Source organism: Phodopus roborovskii, unplaced genomic scaffold (assembly GCF_943737965.1).
Source record: "Phodopus roborovskii unplaced genomic scaffold, PHOROB, whole genome shotgun sequence".
Lineage (NCBI taxonomy): Eukaryota > Metazoa > Chordata > Mammalia > Rodentia > Cricetidae > Phodopus > Phodopus roborovskii.
In genome coordinates, this window is record NW_026126417.1 from 2935042 (window position 1) to 2961523 (window position 26482).

Here is a 26482-nt window from a genome sequence, read left to right on the forward strand (position 1 = left end):
CTTGAGGGCTAGAAAAATAAATTTGGAAATTAATTGCACAACATGTGAACACAGAGGTAACAATGGATAGTGGAGAGGACATGAATCTGCTGTTCAGAGGATGAAGTGGGGACAGGAAGGGATCCTAAGCTGCTCATTTCTCATGGGAGGAGGAAATGAGGTCATCAACAGGGCAGAGAAGGAACAGCCTTTAAAGGAGGAGAACCAGGATAATGACAGAGAAGGTACTCCAAGATAGGGAGTTGTTTCAGAAAATACTGATTAACAAGACCAAAGAATACAACAGCGAAATAGAAAGGAATTGAATACAATGTACTTCTGACACCTTATATTATGAAGTTATAAACTATAATGCTGAGGTATAAACTAAAAAAGAAGGACCCAGAAAAAAATTTTTTTTAAATCTGTGAGTTATATAATTTAATAAATCTATGCTTTACTTTTGTGAAGGTATCCACCTGAAAATGTGTTCCACCAGTTCCCAAGTCTGTGAGCATGCTGTATTGTGTTTAACAAGAATTCAAGTTAAGAGTCCTGAAGATTAACTTCAACCAGGTCTTTCCTTCCTTTTGTCATCTGTGTTAGTTTTCAAGAGTAGTCAATAACTTCTTAGGAGACAGGCTCTAGCTAAGCACAGAGAGAATCTGAGCATACTTATGTACTTCAAAGATTTTGAGCTTAGTAGATTAACTTAACACTTCAAGTTTACTTAGGATAAAATGATTTTATTTGCAACTAAATATGCACTCAAAGATCTTGTGCACACTGTAATATTACCCCAAGTTCAGTTACAAAGAAACATGGACAACAAATGTTAATTAGTGACCTTGTCCCAACTTTTATTAATGCAGTCTAGTCTTTTACCAATGAGGTTTACCTAGCAGAACTCACTTTTCTTTTACCTTATAATTAACTACTTTACTTTGTGTGGATATACTCATGCTGTGGCATGTGTGTTGGGGAAAGTGGTCAGAGAATACTGTGCAGGAGTTGGTTATTACCTTCCATGACATGGGTTCTAGGGATTAAAATCAAGTTGCCATGCTTGTTGGCATGTACTTTTATCCACGGAGCCATCTCCACAGCCGGGGAGTTGACTTTTTACCTGGGTTTCCAAAATTAGTATTGATTGCTGGTAATCTAGGGATGTGTGTATGTGTGTGTGTGTGTGCTTGTACATGTGAAGGCTCACACACAAGTATATGAATGCACTTAGAGAAAGAAAGGGAGGATATAGTGACTTATTGTAGGTCACATTGTATTTTCTCCTGTTTAAGTTAAACAACCTATGCTTTTGTATAATGAAAACCACCATCACCAATGGGATTTCAATGTGCTTAAATGGCAACATAGAAAAAAAGCTTACAAACACATGATATACAGAATTTTTGTTTTGTTTTGCTGGTCTGTAGATGTACTGGGTCACAATGGTTCTGTCGTCCCAACTTCTGGGCTGTATGTATGCAATGGATAAGAGGATAAGAATTTAGAATATCTGACTCTTATTTTGAACTTAGACCAGAGCAACAGGAGCTACTCAGATAGCCCAGCAAGGCTCTTTCATAGAGTCCAGCAACATTCTGCCATGCCTGCTGGCAGTGCTGGTGATGCATTGAGAAGGAAATTTCAAAGCGTAGTTTGCATCCCAAGACACCAGCACTCTGAATACCAACAGAAAATTATGCATCCTTGTCATGCAGAGAGAAGGAAGAGCTGCTTTGTTAAATTGCTGGAGTTATTTTAAAGGAAATCCTGCCTGCTTAAACAAGTTGGAAATGAGGTCTGTGAGAACATGGTGTAGGGACAGGTTGAACGAGAGGTTGGCATAGAAAAACTACCCTAGCATCGGAATCAAAGTCATTTACTTACATTTTCATCTACAGAAATGTGGGTCTTGCCCTGACACCTGAAATAGATGACATAAAACTATACCAGTCTCTTTCCCACTGTGTATCATCCTATTTTGGCAGTAACTATTCAAGCTGTAGTGAGTCAGGGCAGATTGGTGATGGCAGCAGCTTTAATATATCTGTGCCACAGAGCGATGGGAAGAATTAAAATGCAGACATTAGAAATCAAAGGCATCCTGGTTAGTGTAAGTGAGACTTATCTGATTAAGTATAGTTCCACGAGGCACTGGATTTTAATCCCATCAAGCCCAGGGTGGGAAACCTGAATGGGGAAGATCGGCACTGACAATTCCACCTCCTGGAGGAAGCCATACATTTCAATATGCCATAGCAACAGAATACATTTCTCATTAAAGATAAAGGCATAACACAGCCCAGAAAAGCCCTCCTAGACACAAACATGAAAGAAACAGTACTGATGTGCACCATTAACTTGCAGCATACGAGCTCTGCCGGGATATATTGCTTATTGTGACTGGGAATTATTTTCAGAAGGCAGGAGTTCCTTCTTTGTGAGTAAAAAGTCATTAAAATCAAATGTCAAGATAACTTAAAGAAATGCAGGAACACAAACATACCTGAAAGGCAGGCAGTGGAAACCATGGCGCAGGAGAAAGGTAGAGACAGACCCGCAAGCATGGGGATTTTATATGGAACACTTTTAAAAGGATTAAAAATAACTTTTTAGTGTTTGCGTGTCTATGTTGGCGTGTGCATGTGAGTGTGGGTGCCTGCAGAGGCCAGGGGCATTGGAAGCCCTGGAGCTGTAGTTATAGGGAGTTGTGAGGAACCTGTATGAATTCAAACTCAGGTTTTAGAACACTGGTGCTCACTGATGAACCATCTCTCCAGTTTCTATATTGAGCAAGGCATTTTATAACCACCAAGTCATTTAATCCTGCTTAAAGAAATCCCAAGAAGTAGGTATATCCACTCCCATCTCCTGGAAGATGAAGCAGACACTAAGAATTCAAATCTTTACCAGGAGTCATTCGATCCTTAATGGTACAGTTTAACATGGGCCTCGAACCCTTATCTTATGAATGAAGTCAATGTGGATGCAATGTATAACAGCTCAAGTTCTTGTTAAATTCAGACTGACCCAGAGGCAAATGCACACAAACTCTGATAGTGCTAGTAGCCTCAGCTATTGCTTTAGCCACTTGTCAAGCTAGGGGTTGTTGAGGGTGAAGAAATTCAATGTATGGCTAAGAGAAAGCCTTTGCAAGCATGCTCAGCTTACTCCCATCTCTACTATGGCACATAGGGTGCCCCGTGGAACAGAGCCCCTTTTTTGATTGTCTTAGGAGTGTTGCATTAGAGGGTTATATAGATTTTGACCTTATAATGTAGTCTTTCAGTCTTAAGATATTACAAACAAAGAAGAGGCGGGGGAAAGGGAGAGGAAGATGACATACAATGAGAAGGAGGAGGAGGCAACTCCATGTGTTCAGTTTTAGGGAGACATGTGTGATTGTGGATCCTTGCCTGTGTTAAGCATTTCAATGTCTGTGGCTTTTCTGGGAGAGAAACAGAGATCACCAGAAGAAGAAATGCATTTTTCACACACCTATCCCCTTCTCTAATGAAGAAGAGAGTTTTAGAGTTGCTCCTAAGTCAGTAGAGCAAAGATACATACCAACTTAGCTGCTTATTGTAGAAATGAATAATAGTCACTTCTAAACACTAAAAAAGCCTGTGAAAAATGTGTTTTCCATCCTGCTTATTGGTATCAAAAGCAGGTGTACTTTTATTTGCTTCATTCATGAGCTTACAGGTGGCTGAATTAGTTAACTTGTCTCCTTGCTGTGACAAAATGCCTGGCACAAACAGCTTAAAGAAGACAGAGTCCATTTTGTCTCACAGTTTGAGGGCACTGTCTATCATGGTGGGGTTGACATGGCAGAAACTTGAGATTCCTGGTCATATTGCATCCACAGACAAGGCAGACAGGCAAATGGACAGACAGAGACACACACAGAGACTGATAGACATATAGCAGACACACACACACACACACACACACACACACACACACACACACACGGTGCAGGAGGGGGGATACTGGTGCTCAGTTCACTTTTTCCTTTTTTATTTAGTCTACCCCCAGACCATGCTATAGTGCTGCCCAATTTTGAGGTAGGTCTTCCCCCCTCTGTTAAACCTTTCTGGAAACACCCTTAAAGCAGAGCCAGAAGAATGCTTTCACAGTGATTCTAAATTAACTGTCACAGTAGAGATACCTTCTGTCCTGTCACATTTGAAGAGATTTATGACTTAAATACCCAAGTGAAAAACACAGAAAGATTTTTTTCTTTTGCTGATGGGAACATAAATATTCAGTCAATATATGGATATGATGCACAAATACGATTACGTATTAAAAATAATAGTGCTAGCAGAGTCAGCTTCCTCAACTCAACTATTCTTAAAACTGCCTTTATACTTTCTCTAAGTGGAACCTGAGTCAGTACAGATCAAAGCACAAGCATAATTATCTTGAGAAATGCATTCCAGCAAATAGATGATGTCTACAGTTAAGGGATGTTTCTAGTGTGCTTTTTGTTGCTGTGATAAACATTATGACCATACACAATTTGGAGAGGATAGGATTTACTTTAGCTTGTAGGTTACAGTCCATTGAGGGGAGTCAACTGTGCTGGCTCTTTTAATGTCCACTTGTCACAAGCTAGAGTCACAGGAGAGGAAGGAGCCTCAACTAATAAAATACCTCCATAAGATCAGGCTGCAGGCAAGACTGTGGGGCATTTTCTTAATTAGTGATTAGCAGTGGGGGGCTGTTGTGGCTGGGCCACTCCTAGAGTACTGGTCCTGGGTTCTTCAATAAAAGAGGCTGAGCAAGTCATGGGCAAGTAAGCAGCACCCTTCCAAGGCCTCTGCAATAGCTCTAGACTCCAGGTCCCTGCCTGACTTTCTTCTGTGATGAATGATGATGTGGAAATGTAAGCCAAATAAACCCTTTCCTCCCTCAAGTTGTGTTTGGTCATGGTGTTTCATCACAGCAATGGTAACCCTAATTAGACATCAATGAAGGATCATGAAGCAGAGACCATGGAGAAATGATGCTCACGGACTTACCTAGCTTTCTTTTACAAGGACCATGTACACAAAGGTGATACTTCCTGAAATGGACTGGGCCCTCCTCCATTAATTAGCAATCAAGAAATGGTCTCACAGACTTGGCCACAGGTCAAGCTGATGGGTGCAATTCCTCAACTGAGGTTCCATCTTCCCAGGTAAGTCGAGTTGACAACCAAGATTAGTTATCACAGAAGGTGATCCTGGAATGTCATTGAAGGCAAATTTAATGATATATACAGTTTACTATAGGCCCACATGGACAAAGAATACCAAATGTGGCCTCTTAGGTCCTATGTCCTCAATAGTTTTGTTGCTATTTTTAATACTGTCCTCCTTTTTGCTAATGGAACAAAGATTTTTAAGGTTTTGGGACAAAGTGAAGGGACCAGGCCCTTAACTCACAAAAGAATGAAACTAAACAGCCTTCCTGGAATAGAATATACAACCCTGTCCCCATTAACACTATCTGTATAATTGGGCACCATGAATAATAGGGAATGGTTTGCTTATTTATATGATATTGGCCATTTTTCACTAGACCACTAAAGCTTTGTTTTTCTTGTTGATAAAACACACCCAAGGGTCCCTTTTATGTGACAAATAAGCTGGAGTAAATAAATACAGAAATATCTTATTTCATTAGTGATATTTTCAAAACATAGCAAACTATGAGTGTAAAAGGTACAAAGTACTGAAAAGACTAAAATGATTTTTTTTTTTTTTAAAAATCTGGCTCCATAGGCTGTCCCTCAGCTCCCATGGTGTCAGTTGCACAATCTGCCTCCACTTAAATGTGCTTGGCTTCCTTCTCGAACATCTTGAGAATATCTCATTGTTCTGTGGGGTCTGCTGAAGTTCTAAAAGTGCTGATAGCTTTCCTGGAGATTTAGAAAACCAAGAGGCCTTTGCCTTTCAAAATGGACTCTTGTCACTGGTGATGGAGATAAGAAGAATCTTTATCCAGAGATAGGTCACAGAGGTGGCCAGGTGGCTCCCAAAATGTAAAACAACGCAATGTATAGATGGTATGATTGTTCCAGACAGGCTTTAGAGGAGTTGCTAGATTTAAACCCAGAGTTGCCACTTGCCTACATCTCTTTAAGGCTCTTCCTTTTAAACATTTCTTTTGCCAGGAAACTTCTTGACCAGTGTACAGAAGGAGCATCCTGCACTGGAGTCTTCAGAAGACCAATATGACTGCTCCCAAATCCTAAAGAGCTACCCAAGGCTGGGTGAGTGCTAGCCCTCTGGGACCTGTTGTATGTATTTACTTACCTCTACTGGTTCTCCCCAGAGTCCCAGAGGGCTGGAGGTCTAAATGCAGAGTAAGGGTAATGATGCACACAAAGGAATGATTCTGATGTCATCTAACTTCCAAATGGAGGTCAGAATGGAAGCCTACTGAAATGTCATGGGGATATTGCTTCTTTATTCAATAGAGGTGTAGTATGTCCCTTCAAATTGTGTGTGTGTGTGTGTGTGTGTGTGTGTGTTTAAAAGTGTTTATTGCATTTGTCAGTCAACAATTTCTGACATATGTAATGTTGTGCATTCTGGTTACTGTACCCCCTCTTTTGTGTATTCTGATTATTGTAGAGTGAAGGGGTTCTCTGATGCAAGATGAGCTACCCAGAGGGTTACAAACTTTGTTATGAATGAAGAGTCATAGCACCTTTCTGTCCTTGCTGTATGAAAAACCAAGGTACACTCAAACAGCCTTCCACGGGTGGTGGTGGGACAACGCCATGTTCCAGGTGGGCATTCCAATGCAAATAGAAAATCAATTCATTCTCTGTCTCTGTGTCTCTGTCTCTGTCTCTGTCTCTCTCTCTCACTCTCTCTCTCTCACACACACACACACACATACATAAATACACACTCACACACACGTACACACACCCCAAGTAAAGTGGATCAATCTAGCTGGTTGATGCCCAATTTGGGGTCGCTGAATCTAAGCAACTGGCCTTTGTGTAAGAGCCATCTTCCCGTCGCCGCGGGGCGCGCGTCTCCACTGAATGTGAGGTGCGGTGCGGTGCGGTGCGGGGGAGGCTCCACGGCGCCGGCCCGGGTCCCAGGCTCTGCCCCACACCCGCCTGGCGCGCGCCGCGCTGCGCTGTCCGCGGAGTCCGTGGCTGCCGCGCACTTGGCTGGGGCGAGAGGAGCGAGGGGTGGGCGGGCTGCTCGCCTGGCATTGGCGCTCTGCAGTGCAGTCAAGTGTTAGCCCAGCTCCCTATATGGTCGGGGATTAGCTCGGCGCTGCTGAGGCTGAGCAAGGAGCGGGAGGAGGAGGACGACTAGGAGGAGAAAGAGCAACGGCAGAGCGGCAGTCAGCGCACGCTGCTGCCTCGCGGAAACAGAGGCGCCCGAAGCTGGGGCGCCGCGCACGCCCCGGGAGCCATGGCCGAAGCGGGAGAAGGAGGCGAGGATGAGATCCAGTTTCTGCGGACTGTGAGTCTCGGCGGCCGGGAGAGGCGGCGGGCAGGTGGGGAGGAGCGCGGCGTGGCGAGGAGGGGCTGCGCTGCGCTGCGCCGCGGTGCGGGGCGCGTTCTCCGCACTCGCGGGCTGCAGAGGCGGACCAGCCACCTACCCGCCGGGCGGCGAGGGGCTGCGTGGGAAATGGCACCTTCTCCAGCCTTTCCCTTTTCTCTCTCCGTGCCGCCACCTCTCTCAGATCTCCCACCCGGGACGGCTCGCTCTTGGGGCAACTCTCTACTTGGTCTGAAACCTTTGATGCCCAAACTTCAAGCTGGGCTTAGCTTGTGATTGTTCAGACCCAGAAGATCAGAGATGCTCCACGATCGGCCTCCTGTCACCTCCACACTTCACCCGGTCCCTTTCCTCTTTCGAGCTGCCTGCCCTCAGGCTCTAGGGGACCACCAAGAAAGGAGTCAATGGGGCAGGTGTGAGAGTGGGGACCCTGGTCCCGTCGGTAACCGATACCTGCTCTTGGTGACAGTACAGGAACCGCTCAGAAGGGGAATTCACCTAGTGCTCTCCCTCTCCTCTCTCTTTAAATCTCTATCCAGCAACTGCTGCTAAGCCTTACTTGACTCACCCGCGGGTGTGTGAGAGCTACAGCTTCTGCTCCAGGCTCCCAAGAACCCTGCAGAATAGGGAAATCCCAGTCTGTGGCTCCGCGTCATCAGGTCCCCTTCTTGGCACTGGAGGGCAATGCTCCATCCCAGATTTTGGGAGCGGGGCAAAGTCCAGCAGAGCTATGTCAGCCTTTTCCTTGAACAGTTTAACATTTCAAGGTGGACCACCACCTTGAAGGGCGAGGGGTACCTGGTTACTTCCTAGGACTGGTTTCATCCACGTGACCTTGAACAGATCGCATAATCCTCTTTACCCAGCCTCAGTTTCCTCTTGTGTAAAATGGAAGAAAATGTAACTAGCATTTGATGGCAGATAAGAATTAAACGAGATTGTGAACGTCATAATATTTTTAAACTGCAGAATGCTTTGTAAATGCTAAGCGATTTTATGCGCGCTATTTAGGTCTGAAGAATTAGAATGAACTTCTTGTCTTCACTGTCCTCTTTAAGAGTGCCCTGCTTCTTTCTGACCTGGTCACAGAGAATAACAACCTCCGTCTTTTGGAACATTCCCTCTCTCTTTGAAGAGTTCCCTTCTAATTCTTTTTCAACGCCTCTTCCCTTCTGTCTTCTGTTTTGTCAGACATGGTTTCTTGGTCAAGGCTCAGTCCTGGGTCTTGTTTGGGAGATTTCGAAGGACCCACCACCATCCTAAGCTTTCTGAAAGTCCAAAAGTTCTTTCACTTGCTTCTGGTTCATCTTTACACTGCACACGACTGTGCCCAGCAAGCTATCTGTTCTTTCCAGAGCCCCAATGGGACCCTTCTAGTTCCCTCCAACAGGTGTGCTCAGCATTGAATGGCATATATAGAGAGCGAGCAGGTGCTTCTAGTTTGTGCCCTCCTCAGCCCACGTTGGCAGTGTTGTTACTATCATTAGAAAGACCTGGGCACTGGTACCTGAGGAAATCCCCCTTGGACAGGTTGGGGCAACTTGAAGATGTGACCCAGGGAGTTAAGGTTAGGGACCCAGAGACTTTCTTCAGGTCTTCATGTAAGCTGCTTTTCTTGGATTCTGTAGCCATCTTCCTCCCCCCCGCCCCCAGCGCCAGGCAATATTGCTGTCTGAGAGAACACCTGTAGCCAAGGTTTAGTGCAGCAGTGGTTAAGGTTTGTGTCCCCAGCCTCATAGAGTTCAGAGTCCATGAACCCCATTTAAAGCAATCCAGAGACCCTGTGGGGTTCAAGCACATTGGTTAAGGACCCTGTTGCAGAGCACTTAGTATCCACATCACTCAGAGGGAGAGCAGAGGTCACCATGGGGGTGAATGGCTCTAAGTGTTACAGAATCACTTCTTCACTGTAATCATTGGAAGTGTTGCTTTAGGCATGTTCTTAGTTCTTTGCCCCCACAGAACAGCTTAAGATACTCATCTTATTCCTACTTGGAACAGAGAGAGGTACAGGAAATCAAATGACCTGGCTGTGGCTGCCCAGCAAGTTACTGGTAATGGTTATTATGTAATGTTACATTTAACTCCCAATGCAGCTGGGAGGCTTGTGCCAGAGGCGAGAACACGAGGAGTTCGAGGAGTTCACGCAGATGAAAACCTGCAGCTTTCTGAATTTGACTCCGTCCCTCATTAACCATGAATTAAATGAAACAATTTATTGAAACTCAGGAATCATAAAGCTTGAACCCTGAACCAAAAAAAAAAAAAAAAAAAAAAAAAAAAAAAAAAAAAAAGAAAAAGAAAAAAAGAAAAAGAAAAAAAAAGACATCTTTCCATTTTTCTGAGAGTCAAGAATCTCTTAGGCTGTTCTATCCGGGTCACGTTTTCACCTGTGAATGTACCTGTGCTGTACAAGGTGTTTCACTTTGAACTCACTCCCTCACTTCTACGTTAGCATTTTTTCTTCCTCACAAATACAATCTTCCAAAGCACATTGACCATGTGTCAGCCACCTTAACATTGTTTTGGACCAGAGGTGACTTTCGACAATGGAACAGAATCCTCCCTTTACAGCTGTGAACTTTAAAGACTTGCTGTCTCAGAGAGCAGAGGCTTTTTAAATCTACTTCAAAAATAGACCACGGAGTAGCACTATGCCACAGAACCTAATCAAATTGTGGGTGATAGAGAATTATTGATGGCGTGAAATGAGCTAGGAGGCAGCATAGGTTTGCTTGGTGTGGCTTAAGATACTTATGAATTGGTGTTGTTGTTACTATCGTTATTAGAAACACTGGTAACTGGGGAAATCCCCTTTGGACAGATTGGGGCAATTTGAAGTTGTGACTCAAGGAGTTAAGGTTAGGGATATTTGAAACCCACTGTTTCTTAAGTAAGTGCAGGTCTACAACAAAGGGTTTGGAAATGAAATTTAATGCCCTTAAGAAGGTGTGATGAAATTTAAAAAATCTGAAATCACTGGAAGCCATGGCTATTATGTAGAGAGGCAGACAGAAGAATCGTCTTCTCCTTAAGGCTAGAATTTTCTCTCTCACTAATGTTGGCAGTGGCATCCTCCTCCCTCCCAATTGCTCTTGCTGACGTAGCCAGTGTCACTGATATGGCTCTAAAGCTGCTCAGAAGCAGATGAACCTGCCAGCCACTGATGCGAGAATAAGAAGTTATGGGGAGAAGAGTGACAATTACCCTGTCTTCAGACAGTTGGCAGAGTGGCTGGCTTCAGGAATACCAGGTAGATGTTGCTTTCCCCTAGACTACAGTAGCCATTTAAAATTAACAAAGCTCTGAGCCATCATCTGCTGTTTTATTTTTTTTTAAGTTACCATAGACCTCTCCTTGTTACCTTCATTCCATCAAACATGAAATTAAAACAGAACTTGAGTAAGGAGCGCATCCATTTCTATTAAAGCTTGGTTACAGGCTGCTGGGCTGAGCCCCATCTATAGAAAGTTCTTCTTTGCCCCTGAGCTGCACTTGAACATGGAAAGATGTTTGAACTGAAAGTCAAGGAAGGACTGCTCCCGTCCAACCATGGTGCATCAGACACATCCTTGCATTATATTTCTACTACTGGTGTGAATTCTGCCCCTCTGGAACTCATGGCTCCGGACTGAAATACTAGTGAACATTTATCTGGTAGCTCGCAGATTCGAGCTTGCTTCTCCTTATGGGCCTTGTGTGTTTGCTTCCTAGCTCATAAAGTCGGATGAGCTCAGGATGCTAGTAGGAAAAATGTGAAAAGCAGCCTCCTGGTGCAAGACCTGAGGCAGCTCTGGAAGACAGGCCCTAGACACCCAGGTGTGGACTGCTGAAGGACTGACCAGGGGGGTCTACTGCTGCATGAGTGTGGGTATTAAAATTGGCCTCCCAAAGTCACAACAGGGCTTCCCACCTTCACAGTCTGCTTCTTGACATCCTCTCAGAATTAGTTTGATTCTAAACCAGTGTATTAGTATACACAATATCCCTTTCCCCATGAAATGCCTCTAGTAGGTGTGAGCAGGAAGGCAAGTTCCCTTCTCCCAAGTAATCAAGTTGAGCTGGGAAAACTGCTTTTGCATACGGGTGTTGTGTTGACCAGAGGTTTTAGCTTCTGAGCTTTAGGAACAGAACTGATGATGGCTGCAAGCTTGGGAATGTTTGGCATAAGATGCAGCCCACTACAAAAATGAGACCAAGAAGCCAGTCTGCAGTTGAGGGATGCACGACCAATGTCTTTGCTTAATTAAAAAAAAAATATTAAGGGAAGATGAGAACACTTAAGGGAAAGTTTTTTTTTTAACAAAAATTTAAGTTTATTTCTAACATTCATTTAATGTACAATAAGTATACTTCTTCAGCTCTTTTGGGCTGATCTGAAAGGGGGGATGTTGAAATGGAAATGAGTGGGAGAAATTTATCTGGAGAGCAAAATATTCTAATGCTTATTTTTGAAAAGTTGGTGTTTGAATAGATTTATATCCATATTTGCCTCTGTGATTGTCTTATGAGTATTTATTTTACTTTATCTCTTGGCTTTCCCTTTGTATTGCTATTTAAAGAATTTTACATTTAAAACCACTGACCCCATTATTTTTACTGACCTGCACCATTTGCATCCTTTTCATCCTCTTAACCCTCTCTGTGTAGGTTGAGGAGGCCCCTGTCTTCAGAATGCTCTACTCTAGCTCCTTTCCTAAATTTCACATCATGATAAACCCTTCTAAATTAGCTCTATTCACAAAGATACCCTCAATATAAAATTTATCCAGTGGGTGTATAAGGTTGTAATAAAAAATTGAAGTTAGAGGAATTCTTATTTCTTATATTAGCTCATTTGTGACCTTGAATGAGTCATTTAAGAAAACTGAGTCTTTTTGTTTGTTTCATACTCTATAGAGAATCTGCTTTACTAGGAGAGTCATGAAAGGCAACAATAATTCCAAAAATACTCCCAATGACATAAAGCAGGCACATTTCATAGGGCATTGTCATTGTGTCTGCCCTACAACAGGAAATCAATCCTGCTTGTGATTGGCTCTTGATGGAAAAGTACCGGAGTGATTTCCCATCTCTCAAACGTGTTTTGTGCCTTCAACCCATCCAGAGTGGATGCCACCCTGGTACCTCTTCGTGATCACTTGACTATAATGAACCTCAACTTCTTTCTCTTTATAGGATATGAAAAGCAAGTTATGACACATATAGCCAGGAAGGCTCCTGGGAGTCCAGTTGCCTAGCCAAATACTCAGGTGCTTATTGTCATCTCAGAACATCACCAAAGCTGTGGGTGTCACTAGTACTTCTTAATATTTAATCCCACAGCTCTTATTTGCAAAGTTATCCTTTCCATACCCCTTCTATTATTGTGGTTTAATAAGGATCAGGATAAACAATTAGGCCGAACAGATGTTTATTCAGGGAGAAATAACTCACAACATAGACAGATGAACACCAGCAGGTTCCTGGTCCCAAGGATGCCTCCGGAAGTGTTCCTGTCCCAGTGCTGCAAGCAAGAGAGGGTCCCCCCCCAACCTAGTTCCACAGGTCACTTCCGCCCCTGGCTGCACCCCCAATGGGAGTGGTCAGTGCCACAGAAGGAGACAAAATGGATATCCCACTACACTCCATTCTCTTTTAAAGTTCATTATTTCTTCCTCTCAGTGACTTGCTTTCCTTCAAGCAGCATAGGTTTCCCACCCAGGGCCTTTGCTCTTTCTCTTATCTGTTATTTGCTTGAGGAGTATGACCCTTTGCAAAAAAAAAAATAAAATAAAATAAAGTTATGGAGGCAGTTGCAAACAGATGTGGTGGGAAGTCTATCCTAGCCAGGGCTAAGACTGTAGGGTGAGCATTCTCCTCAGGGGACCTTGATGTTCTTGCAGGTCTTATGTTGATGTCTTCACAGTCATCCTCTGGTTTGAGGTGTTTTAGGGACACACTTCCAGCCATTGCAGTTTGCCTTGGTTCAGTGAGTTTTGCCCTCACAGCACCTCTTCAGTTCAGAAAGAGGGAAGGAAAAGTGCTGGCACCGGATCCTGCTACAGGGATGAGCTAGCTGAGGTGCCAAGTTTTTTGTTTTCTTCTTCTTCTTCTTCTTCTTCTTCTTCTTCTTCTTCTTCTTCTTCTTCTTCTTCTTCTTCTTCTTCTTTTTCTTTCTTCTTCTTATCCCTTGTGTCGTTCCTGATTCTGGATTGTTGGAAAACAAAATTCAGATTGGTGTGAGACTAATTATGCAATGTTTCAACGAGCTACGCCCTTCCCCTCACACACCCACTACTTCCTTTCTGTATCTCCTTTTCCCATATCCCTAGATGGTAAAGCCTCCATTGATTTAAGGTGGTCATTGTATTGTCATGTCTGGGTGAGGTTAGCTATTATTTCATTCAATGCCCCCCAAAAGAAAACATTCCTTCCTAAAATCAGAATGTAATTATATTCAGAAACTACCTTTTGCTCTGGGTGGTAGCTGCTGGCTTCTGCTTATTTTAAAATATAAAGGAGGCAAGAAGGAACACTGGAGGCAGAGCTACTGCTGGCAGTACTCTCCATCAACACTTTCCTACAGAGTCAGTTCACAGGCAGTTTATGTTATAGGAAGGAGCCAGTGTGGTGAGCACAGCAGAGCAGCTGTAATGAAAATCTGGGAATGAAAGTGTAGGCTGATCTCAGGGTCAATATAACCCAGGCACAAGATATCTTTCTTCCATGTTTACCTTTGGGACAAGGTATTGTCTCAAAACATTTCTTCTATCAGAAAACTGAACTATGGGAAGTTCAGCAGGTACCATTAGTGATGAGCATCATTAATAGCTGAATAAAGCAAGTTCCCAAAGGAGTAGCAGCACTGGAGAAAGAGAGCGTGTGGGGTCACTGCTGAGAGGGGCAAGTGTGGGTGGGAGCACGGGCTCATGGGGAACCCTGAGGAGGATCTGAAGAATCTAGGTACAGAAGTCTGGGCTGCTTGTGTTTGGGCAGGTGGCATACTTTGAGCAGAGTATAAAGGAAGCCCCAACTAACAGGGTGATTAAGAACTGTCCAGCCTCACTCAGGCATTAGGAAGGCCAATCTTTATAGTGAGGATTGAAGCTAATATATGCTGTGATTGTTTTGTTTTTTGTTTGTTTGTGTTTGTTTTTGTTTTGAGACTTATTCTTATTTATGAATGCTCAGCCTTAGCTTGGCTTATTTCTAGCCATATTTTCTTAAATTATCCTGTCTACATTTTGCCTCTGGGCTTTTACCTTTTTCTATCCTACTCACCTATCTTTACTTCTTATTCTATAGCTGCCTGGGTGATTGGTGTCATCTTCTCTTTCCCCTTTTCTCATTCTACCATGTTTTCTTTATCCTTCTATTTATTGTTTCTGCTGGCAGCCTGCCTATCCCTCTCCTGCCAAGCTATTGCCTGTTCAACTCTTTATTAGACCAATCATGTGTTTTAGGCAGGGAAAGTAACACAGCTCCACAAAATTAAACAAATGCAACATAAAAGAATGCAATGCATCTTTGCATCATTAAACAAATATTCCACAGGATAAACAAATGAACACTTCTTACACTAATATTCCATAATAATATAGTTTATCTAAAATTATTCAGGACCAAAGATAACACTATGAGAAAGAATGTTTTTTTCTAAGGTGATTTGGCTCTACATAAAGTGAAAACTAAGCATGCATTGAAGGTGGGTGATAATGAGTCCACTAGACCCAAGATAAATGATAAATGGGTGTTTCATTGGGGGATACTTACAGCGATAATAATAAAGAACCACCACAGCCCCACAGCCTTTCTCTGCCCTTTTAATCTGATCTCTCTCTCTCTCTCTCTCTCTCTCTCTCTCTCTCTCTCTGTGTGTGTGTGTGTGTGTGTGTGTGTGTGTGTGAGAGAGAGAGAGAGAGAGAGAGAGAGAGAGAGAGAGAGAGAGCACGAGAGTACCCTGCCTCATGCTTCCATCTTTCTGGTTCTGTCTGCACCTGAAGTCATGGCCAAAGGGGCATGGCCACTAACACAAATACACTGTCAAGGATAGATGCCACTACAATGCATCTTTCCTAAGGCAGAGGAGTGTCCAAGTGATGAATACCATTGTCAGCTATAGCCGTTGAAGTTTACTCATTGTACACCTAAGCAAGTGCTCCAGACTCACCCAAACCAATTCCAGAACAGCCTTACAGTAAATAAGGAGTGAGCTGAGGGGAGACACAGAAAAACAAACAAAACAACCTCCACCAAACAACAACAAAAACTTCCTGGAAGATGGGCATGGCTAGCCCACCAGTGATAAAGTCTGGCATTACTTCTCTAACAATTTCACAATTCACCTCTCAAATAAGCCTAAGTATAGAGAGCTCATCCATGGAACCACAGGAAGAAGCAGAAATTCTCAATAGCACACACATGTCCATATTATAAGGCACATTGACTTTAACTCCCACACTCTGCTATATAGTCCGGATTCAGGCTGCACATAACAATAGGACAGTAAGAGGGATCTTGACCCAGAAGCAGAATCCAAGAGATCAGATGGAAAACAAGACAGCTGTCTTAGAGAAGTTTGAGCCTCTCATAGTAAGCACATGTGACTGTGGTTCGCTTCCAGATCACCCCCTTCAATCTATGCTGGGGAAGACTAAGAATAAATAACATTAAGCTTTGAACAAATATCCTTTCTTTGCAAGAGATGAAGCATGAAAACTACAACAGAGAACACAGGGTCAAGAGTAAACTCAGAGCCATACTGTTTAGTCTACTCAACAGTATTTCTTTTACTAGATACCTTAAGGGTAGCCTGCCCATCATAGGCTTTTAAAGTTCACCCATTATAATGGCATGTTAGTGGTTATTGTGTCTCAGGGATACTTTTGGGGCTCTAAAACTGCTCCAGAATCCTTCCACATACACATAGAGGGTGGGGGGTAAGACTTAGAATAGAATTACCTGATTGCCTGGAAGACATCTACATTTGTAGAGTATTAGCTATATATGTTGTGAAATCCAGAAACACAGGAGTTTTAATTTAGTCTAGTCAGTTCCTTAGAACCTATACACTAGAGGAACCACAAGTTTAAACAACGTTGAGGGAATCAAACAAATAGCTAAATGTGTAGATTAGCTTTATTTGTAAAGAAAGGCTGGTCTGTTACACACATTCAAACAAACAAACAAAATTCTCAGCGTTACCAGTCAAGCAAAACACATCTGCAGCAGAGTTCAGAGCTGCCTGCCAGTTTGCAGCTGTGGATGAAACATCAGAATCTGTTGGAATGAATGCATGCTCCAGAACACGTAGATATTTTTATATGAGCAGGATTGGACTCCCAATACATATCACGATCCTTGAATAAAACGTTAATATAAAAGACGATATATCATTTGTCATAGTAAAAGAGAGAGATTGGCAAGCAGACTGATTAATGGGTTTAAGAAGTGATAGATGTTATCATCAACAATAAAGGCAGAATTTTCTAGCTTTTGAAAACACCTTAAAATAGTTCCAGAGATAGATGTAATAAAATTTTAAGCAAGCAAGCTATCCAGTCAACATTTATTGACCAATTACTCATTAAGTAGTTTGTTACCTCATCCTGAATAAGTCCTTGGAGTTATGTCTATGAACAAGGCAGGGTAATGGTGAATGACTGAGAGTGTTGGGTTAAGAGGACTCTCAGCTATGTCTTGAATTAGCAAGGATATCAGTTACTTCAGGGTTAACTTTTTGCATGTTTATATGGTGAAAATGTTTTCTGGTTCAATTCTGTACCTATCTCCTCATGTGTTAAATAAGGATAATAACAGTGCCTGTATCAAAAGGTTGCTATGATGATTAAATGAGCTAATCCATGTAAGATGCTTAGGACAGCACCCAGCAGATAGTAAGTCCTCAGTAAATATTAGCTAATAATATTGTCTCAACAAACAGTGCAAACATTGACATTAGTCACAATAGCTATTCAAATGTCACTACACAGTACAAAGAGACAACCCCTATGGTGATTTCATGGTCTTGATTCCCAGTCCTCTCTTAACTATAAACATGCAAGCAGGCCTGAAAAATGGAAATGAGCTGCAGTGCCTGGGCCCTCAGGTGTAGAGGTTGTCTGGTTAGTGCTTGAGGGTCTACTTTGCAAAGCTTCCTGATGCAAAAGCCAGTGATTCCTCCATGAGCACTTGTTACTCATGTCAAAAGATAGGAAACATAATTTGAAGAATTTTCAACCACAAAAATCTCATTGCCTTGATTGGGGAGCTATTTTTTTATCTTTGTCCAAACTATGCTTTATTGAAGAAATTTGTCTCCCTGGAAATTTATTGTGTGATCAACAACACGAAGTCATTCTATAGTAGAGACCTGGCTATTCATTATCTCATAACACCCCAATGAATGAACCTAAAGCCAAGCCTGATTCTTCTTCTATGTTGTAATGCCATCTTTCTTACAGGCTTGTGTTGAGGGCAGTGGTTCAAACGCTGACTCATTACCTTCCTCTCTATCAACATTATTCCCATTTCCCCCCCTGTGCTTTCCATGTAACTAAATTGGATAATATCGGTTACTGAAATCTGTGGATATTTACCTTGTTAAAATACTTTAATTTGAACTGGATGTTGGTGGTGCACAACTTTGATCCCAACACTTGGGAGGCAGAGGCAGGCAGGATCTCTGTGAGTTTGAGGCCAGTTTGGTCTACAGAGGTAGTTCCAGGATAGGCTTCAAAGCAATACAGAGACACCCTGTCTCGAAAAACAAAAACAAACAAACAAACAAAAACCTTCTAATTTGTAGACAGTGACAGATAGCATAGGAAAGCCTAGGCACTGGGGTAGGATGGTGGTGCTGGTTTCGTTTGTTTGTCTTTTTAAAATTGGGTTATAAAATCTTCATTGCTTCTCATTTCACTAATAAAGCTATTTTCAACAACTCTAAACTGAATTACTCAAGTATATGGGAAATTTAATTTATAAAATTAGAATATGGTTTCTCTAAATAATGAGGATAGATTGGCTTCCTTAAAGAAGGTTTTTTTTTTTTTTTTTGGGTGGGGGGGGAGTGGAGACACTAAATCTTAGTATTTTACTAAGAATCACTACCTTTCACTTTTTAAATTGTGAGTGGAAAAGTAAATTACGTGTGCAAGATGAACATGATCACCACCATGTCAGAAATAAGTTGAAAAGTCAACTTATACGGATGAGTTATTTTAGCTAGTCCAACTTCAGCCTCGATCCATGGAATTTTGAAAATAATAATGGATTTGACTATTAAGTATTGCTCCTGTTTCTGTGATTAAACTATCCTGACAAAAGTCACTTTAGGGAGAAAGGTTTTATTTTGACTCACAGATCAAGGCTGCAAGTCTATCATGGTGGGGCAGCTGTAGTAGCAGGAGCCTGAGGTAGCTCGTTGTGTTGTAACCAGAGTCAAGAAACAGAAAACAATGAATACTTATTCATAGCTCACCTTTTTCTTTTTACATAGTACAGAATCCCAGCCTGGGGAATGGTGCCACCCAACAGTGGACACATCTCATTTTAACTAACCTAACCAAGATTATTCCCCACAGGCTTACCCAGCAACCTATCTCCCAGGTAGTTCTATGTCTCATCAAGTTGAAAATGTAGATGAATCATTACATTTACAAAGAGGGATCAGAACAGAATGAAGACATACCAAGATTCTATAGAACAAGGCCCTATTTTGTTACTTTGTCTCTTGTCTTCTCAACATATGATGTTCAACATTTGAAGATATTCTCAGGCAGATGCTTTATAAATAACTTACCCCTCCAAAGATAGCAAACATGTAAGTATTGTCAAAAGTTCATGTATTGAAACCTTGATCCAGAATTAATAAGTTGATGGTAGTTGAAGACCCTTGGGCAGTACTCAGGGTTAGATGAGGCCATGAGAATTAAGTCACCAGGATGGAATCTATAGCTTTAAATAACAAGTACCAGGGGTCTGAGCTCACATGCTCCCTACATTTTTTGCGCTAATTTCCCCATCCTAATATTATAAAGAACTACAAAGACCAAGTATTCACACCACGCTCTTGCACTTCCAGACTCCAGAATTGTGATCCAGAATCTTCTATTGTTCATAATTTAGGAAGCCTGTGATGCACTATTCTAGTGTCATAGAACAGGCTAGCACATAATTACTGGAATTTGGAAAAAGTGAGATCTGATTATATATGCATTGAACTTAATAGTCTAGATAAATAAAATTTCAACCAAATGTATTACATGCGTATTAATAAATGTGGTGATATATTATTTATGGTTTGTTAAAGCTTGCCTGAGGATTCAGAAAGCAAAGTCAGTCATTTTAAAGGTAGGGTTGTTGGTGTCTTTGAAAGATTAACAGCTGTTGTGTCCTGTTCTTGTACTACCTGAATGGCTGGAGATTGTCCTTTATAATATATTCCTATAAATTTCCCAGAATCATATGTTAGTTTATGTTTTGTTTCTAATTTGGGGGGAATGTTTATCTGAGTCTTTCATTGTAATAAAATCACATCCCCACAAATTCATTGCAATATTAGTAACATATGGTTACTAATTAGCAACTGTTCTTCTGGCCCTACACATTTGAGTCATTAAAGCTGTCCTAGAGCCTGGCTAGTTCAGTCGATAGAGCATGAGGCTGTTAATCTCAGGGTCATGGGTTCATGCCTCATATTGGGCACAAATTGTTGCATGAAAAATAAATGGCCCAGAGACTGATACTGGGACTCAAGGTCAAGCTGAAGATCAGAAAAGCAAAGTAGCTGGTCACTAACTCTTACTCTACCTCAAACTGAAAGATACTCTTGGCTCCACCAAACTTCAGACTGTAACCTCTCCTCAGCATGGCTAGAGAATCCTGAGATTTCAATGTCTCCCTATTCTCAATGTGTCTAGAGAATGAATCCTGATACTGAGACCTTGCTCCTGTCTTATATACCTCTCCTGAGTCCTGGGATTAAAGGTGTGCCATCACCTCCTGACCTCTATAAGCTTGTGGCTGACTTTGCTTTCTGAAACTTCAGGCAAGTTTTTATAATTCATAAATATCATCTCAAATAAACACATAATATATACATAATAATACAAAATAAATGTATTGTGTGTTCTGTATATGCTTATTTTGGGTGTGTAATGCTTATTCATCATTAGGCATGATTGCATACTCTTCCTATAAATGACTATAATAAGTATGTATTGTCTAGTCAGAACATTTGATTACTTCACCAAACATCTTAGTACTCTAGTTATCAGTCATTATAGCTGACAGTTTTCCAAAGGACTTGTGATCAGTATTAATGTCTCTGCCATATATAGTCTCTGAAAGAGTAGTTAAGTGTTTAAGATGGTTTAGAACTGTGTATGGATTTTGGATTTGTCAGTTGCTAATTATGACATTTTGACAGTTTCTTCATCTTCTGGAAAAAGGATACTAAGAAGTTCTTATGTTTATAAAGTCATGATGAGCATAATGCCCATGTCAATTTATGGATATCTTTTCTCATGTATTACTGATGTGTGACTTCTTAGAGAAATATGGACAAACACCTATTCATCCTAGATATGTCATCAACAAAAGAACAAAGTAACAATTCATGTATGCCAGGCTTCAAAAACCAGCAAGTTTATTGAGCTTATTTATAGAGCATGGGTGAAGAGTTACCTACAGGCACATGGTTGGCTCAAGGGCAGTTTTGTCATCAAGAAGCCCACTCCATCATTGGTGAGGACTCCCATCAGCTGCATCCCTGAAGCTTCTAACAACTTATAAGCAGCTGAGCTGGTGGAAAGTGTCTTCTTCCCAGAATTTTTTCACTGCTTACACAACCCCCAAAAGGGCATCTGGTGAATCTTGTGAGTTTCAGACTTTCAAGAGACTTCCAAGTTGCTTACATCCTAAATCTTCTAAGTTTTGTTTACTTTCTGAGTCTTAACAAGCCTCATCCAGGGATGGAGTGTTTTGGTGAGGAGTAAACAGCTATATAACAGTTACTATATATGAGATGAGATGTAATACATATTTCTGTGGTATGTCCTACCTACTTTCTGGCCAAATCCCAGTAGGCATGTTCAGCCCATGCTTCTCTGAGCCATCTGTGATCCTGATGCAGCTGTTTTTCAGTGATATGAGAACTGTTTGCAGGGTACACAGTATACTAAAACTGTTTATTTACTACAGTTTTGAGCTTTATTAATTGAGGACAGACTAAATAACACTCCAACCTGTGCCCTGGAAGCCAAGGCCAAGGAAAACTGTGAATATGCTTGTTTTTGGATTTGATTTTCTGAGTCTATAAAAGCTGCATCCCCAGATCATTTTTTTTTTTTTTAAGGATCAACTTTACCTTAGGCCCAACTCTGAGCTCTCCACTGTGTGATATTTCAACTGATCCCTAGGCTGTGCCAAGAGAATGTCACTCATGTTCATGTTTCTGTGAAGCCTCCAGATACATGGAAGATGACAAATAATTCACAGAGCTGAAGAGGCTCCTGGATCTAGTGTAAACTGCATTAAATGAAAATTAAAGGCAGATTTGTTGGGGTTTTAGTGTAACAGAGGATTTAGTGCTAATCCTTTCCTAACCCAGAGGTTAGATATAGTGTGCTCCTAAGGATGATGAGTTTTTTTTTCTCCCTTCAGTGCTTACTGAGTTAGATCAAAACTAATAGTTTTCTTTTGAAAAGTTTTTTTTTTTTTGCATTTACTTGCATTTACTTGCATTTACCTATTTGTTGTGAGGGAAGTGGGAAGATAACTTGCCAGAGTGAGTTCTTTACCTCCACCATGTGGTTTCACTGGAGAGCAAATGAAGTTTCCAGGCTTGGCAAGCAGACATATTTACCGGGTGAGCCAGTAATCTTGCCAGCTAATACCTTTCTAAAGATGCATGAAGGCATTTAAAGCTTGATAGAACCCTGGGCATTATCCATATGTCTGGGAACAGAAGCCATGGATATTCCCAATCAGTAGTTTTTAAGTACTTGTATAAAAGGCATATGCTATGGTCTAGAGAAAATGGAAACTGAACAAAGTATATAACCTGATTCTCAAGGACTTTAAAGTAGTAAGAGAGAGATATATCTTAACAATTAACTACGAAGCAGATCAAAATGTATTAAGTATACATGTTATATATCTTAAAAGGAATAGCTAATTTTGACAAATAAACCAAGAAAAGATTGAAATGCCTAGTATTGTGTGAACTGTGTGGATTCTGTAAGATCTTGGTCAGCTGCAAATGAGGTTGGAAACACTTTTAAGACAGAAGGATCATTGTAAAGCAAGCTTTAGAAAATCCAAAGACTATAGCCAGGCACTATGAAGACCAGAGTGTAGGAAATGCATGATGACTATAGTGAGAGAAAAGATGGAGCTGGAAACCTGTTTGAGAAAAACGTTAAGACCATCTGAACTCATTTCTTCAGACAATGGAGAACCAGCTATGTCCACAAATCTGAACATGCTTATGCTAATTTATGTCAGAATGTTTTAATAATATATGTAGACATAATTATGTAAGGTTGCATTGTTTTGTATTGGTTTCATCATTTCTTAATCATATATCTGATACTTTAAGAATCTACATGGTTCTTTAAGGAAAGATTATATGAATAACTGCAGTTGTTAAGGTTGAGACATCAAGAGTCTTTGAGAAAAAGAACCTCACTGGGGGAGATTGTGCCTGGCCTTGGGATGTAAATAAAAGAAGTCTCAGTTGCACCTAAACTTTTCTTCATGGCCTGAGGTTGGTTCTGTAGCTCTAGATAATGATTCTCCCTGTGTTTTAGCTCCTTTACTCCTTACCATGACAAAATCCTGACCAAAAGCAACTTAAGAAGGTTATTTTGAGTCATAATTCAAGAATACAGTGCACAGTGGTGGGGGAGTAATGGTGACATGTGCTCATGGCTATGGTTGAACACTGCAGCCACAGTCATGGAACAGAGTGGCATGAATGCTGGGTTTTAGCTACCTCCCCCTTTTATGCAATCTGGGACCCAAGACCTTTGGGATTTAGTAAGGGGTCCAATAACACCTTGCAAAGATACTTTTCTTCAGGATGATTCTAGATCATCCTCTCAAGTTGACAGCATAAACATTCACTCCAAAGGGTTGAAGGTGACAGGAAAAGAATCATGTGTAGAACAGATGTAGAAAATAGAAAGTGATCAGCACTGAAGAGTGCTGAAGACTCTTATAAGTGGACATTTCTTGTCCTGACCATCCAGTCCCAAATAGCTGACTCAGAGGCTGAATATGAGTTATAAATGCTTGGCTGTTAGCTCAGGCCTGTTATTAGCTAACTCTTGCACTTAAATTAACCCATATTTCTATTTATGCTTTGCCACATGGCAGTACCTTTATTAGCATGAAATGTTCATCCCCTGCTCCCTCTGTGTCTGTCTGGCTATTCCTCTGACCTTGCCCTTCTTCCCATCATCTTTAGTTTGGTCGCCCTGCCTATACTTCTTGCCTGGCTACTGGCCAATCAGGATTTTATTATACCAATTGAAGTGACAAATCTTTGCAGTGTGAATGAGGATTATTTCACAACAGGCTCTGGCTGAGAAATCTAAGTATCAGTCACATGTCTTAAACCTGAATGTTAAGCATGCATAGCTACTCTGTTACTGCTACATGGAGAAGTCAATGGGCCACATAGGCTCTCTTACAGCAGTCAAGCATAGTGTGATACAATCCCTTTGTTAAACATACCTTATAAACTTACTGTCCTGGCTGCTGCCCTTTGAATTTGCCATTCCTCAGATCTCATACTGAGTCAAATTAAATTAGAAATTCAAATGACATTTAATTTGTTTAGAAATTGGCTCAGAATTTACTAAAGATTATAACTGGAAAAGATTTAATTATTGCTTTCTGATCTAAATAATATACTTGGTCATATTGTATGAATTTTGATTCATTGTTTGCAAAACTTTCTTCTACCACATCTTTCTTTCTTTCTTAAGGACTCTGTCCTTACTCATGTTTAGACACAGCAACTTTGATTTCTTGAATGGTTGTTCTTTTTTAAAGATTTATTTATTTTTGTTTTACATGTATGGGTGCTTTGCCTGCATATATGTCTGTGCCCCACATCTTTACAATGCCTGTGGAGGCCAGAAGGCAGCACCTCATTTAAATCACTTTTTGTCAGATTCTCTTGCTCATGCAAGGCACTCAGCAAACATTATTTCAGATTGCCCCCTTAAGTGGCACACTCCTGCCAAATTAGTTATAAAAAAAGAAAGGACCACATCTCAGAAATTCCTGATTTCCTTCTGACAGAGAAAATGTACTTTGTAATGAATTCATCCAAAAATGTACAAATGTCTGTACATCTGTACATGTTTGTATGCACATACACATGGGTGTCTAAGATTAACTCAAGGACCTTGTAATTTTACTGTTACTTTTTTCCCACTTACCCCTAATGGCCAATCTACCATGTTCCAGCTTATCTTGTTCTGAACAACCTAGTAAAATTAAATTGAGAAAATGAGAGTAACATACATTAATTTAGTTTATTCATGGAGTCCCATATACAAGCTGATGCCATAAACCTGCCCAAGGCATCTTTGTCCTCCTGGAGTAATTGCTCATTCCTTTTTAAGCTTGATACTATCACTTTACAGATGTGCTTAATCGAAAGGGCCTCCCATCATGACTTCTTGGTGTCATTTAAATACCAGTTGTGTTTTCTCAGATTCATTCCCCCAGTTTTAAAGTACTGCATTGCTTTTCTAGTTGAAACCATTCTGATGATCATTCACCCTCTCTTACTTCATGCCTTGACCCCTTTCTCCTACCTTGTTTCTACCTCTTCCCTCTTTTTTAAACACTTGCTTCCAGCTTTTCTACCTTTACATGTTACTCTCTTTTCAGTTTTCTTCTGAAGTGCAAGTATGTTTAGATGTGGGGTATGAGCATATGTCAGAAGGGATCCAACTTCAAGAAATGTGAGGTCAAACAAAGAACTATTACAGTTATTTATGGAACCTCTATAGCTGTCTGCTGCCTGTCCTACAATGCTTGGGTCCATTTATTCTTCCCTTTCCTTCTTTTAACAATGTCCCGAATAAGAGTATTCTTCTCTAGAATACCCAGGTACATGAGCTATCGCACTTTCTCTCTCTCTCTCTCTCTCTCTCTCTCTCTGTCTGTCTCTCTCTCTGTCTGTCTGTCTCTCTCTCTGTCTGTCTCTCTCTCTCTGTTCTGCTCAGTATCTCTCTCTTTTTTATCCATCCATCCATCCACCCACCCACCCACCCACTCACCCACCCACCCATCCATCCATCCATCTGCAAGCAGGTCTAGGGTTTCAAAGTTCATTATACTTTTCAGTAGGTGAAAGTAGGTGAAGAGTTGATGAGGACAAAAGGAAATCAGTGCTGTTGTAATGATACGTATATCATGCTCACTCATTTTGGTGTGTGAGAGATTTTACTTTGATGCATATTCATAAGAAGTACAAGCATATAATACATGCTATGAGTTTGAGCTACATAAGTAACTTCTTATTCTACAATTCTCAATATTTCTTAACATCAGAATCTTAAAATAGTTTTAGAGATTTATACCTTTTTAGATGTATGCATATGGGTGTTTTTCTGCATGTATGTCTGTGTACCATGTGTGTGTGTAGTGCCTGTGTTGGTCAGAAGAGGTCAATGTATCCCCTAGAACTAGAGGTATAGATGTTTTTGAGTTGTGATGTTCACACTAAGAACTAAACCCAGGTCCACTGCAAAAAAATTCAGTGCTTTTACCCACTAAGCTTTCTATTTAGCCCCTTAACCTCAAAATCTTGCTATCATGTTACCTCTTCTTACAGGATTGGCTTATGATAGATATAAACAGCCCACAATATAGTGCCAAGAGATGCTGGCCAGTGCATAAAGAGATGGCTTTCATTGTGTTTACCTTTGGTCAGGCAGTGCCAAGAAAGTATGCATCAGAATCCATGGAAA

The 26482-nt window shown here is 41.1% G+C and overlaps 1 protein-coding gene across 1 annotated transcript in view; it reads left to right on the forward strand.

Moving 5' to 3' along the window:
- Positions 1-7126: 7126 nt before the first annotated feature.
- Ryr3 (ryanodine receptor 3) overlaps positions 7127-26482 on the forward strand; it is a 506993-nt gene continuing 487637 nt past the window's right edge. Inside the window, exon 1 of the mRNA XM_051183787.1 lies at positions 7127-7463. Coding sequence (XP_051039744.1) covers positions 7413-7463 — 51 coding nt within the window. The 5' untranslated portion in view covers positions 7127-7412. The remainder of the gene's footprint in view (positions 7464-26482) is intronic.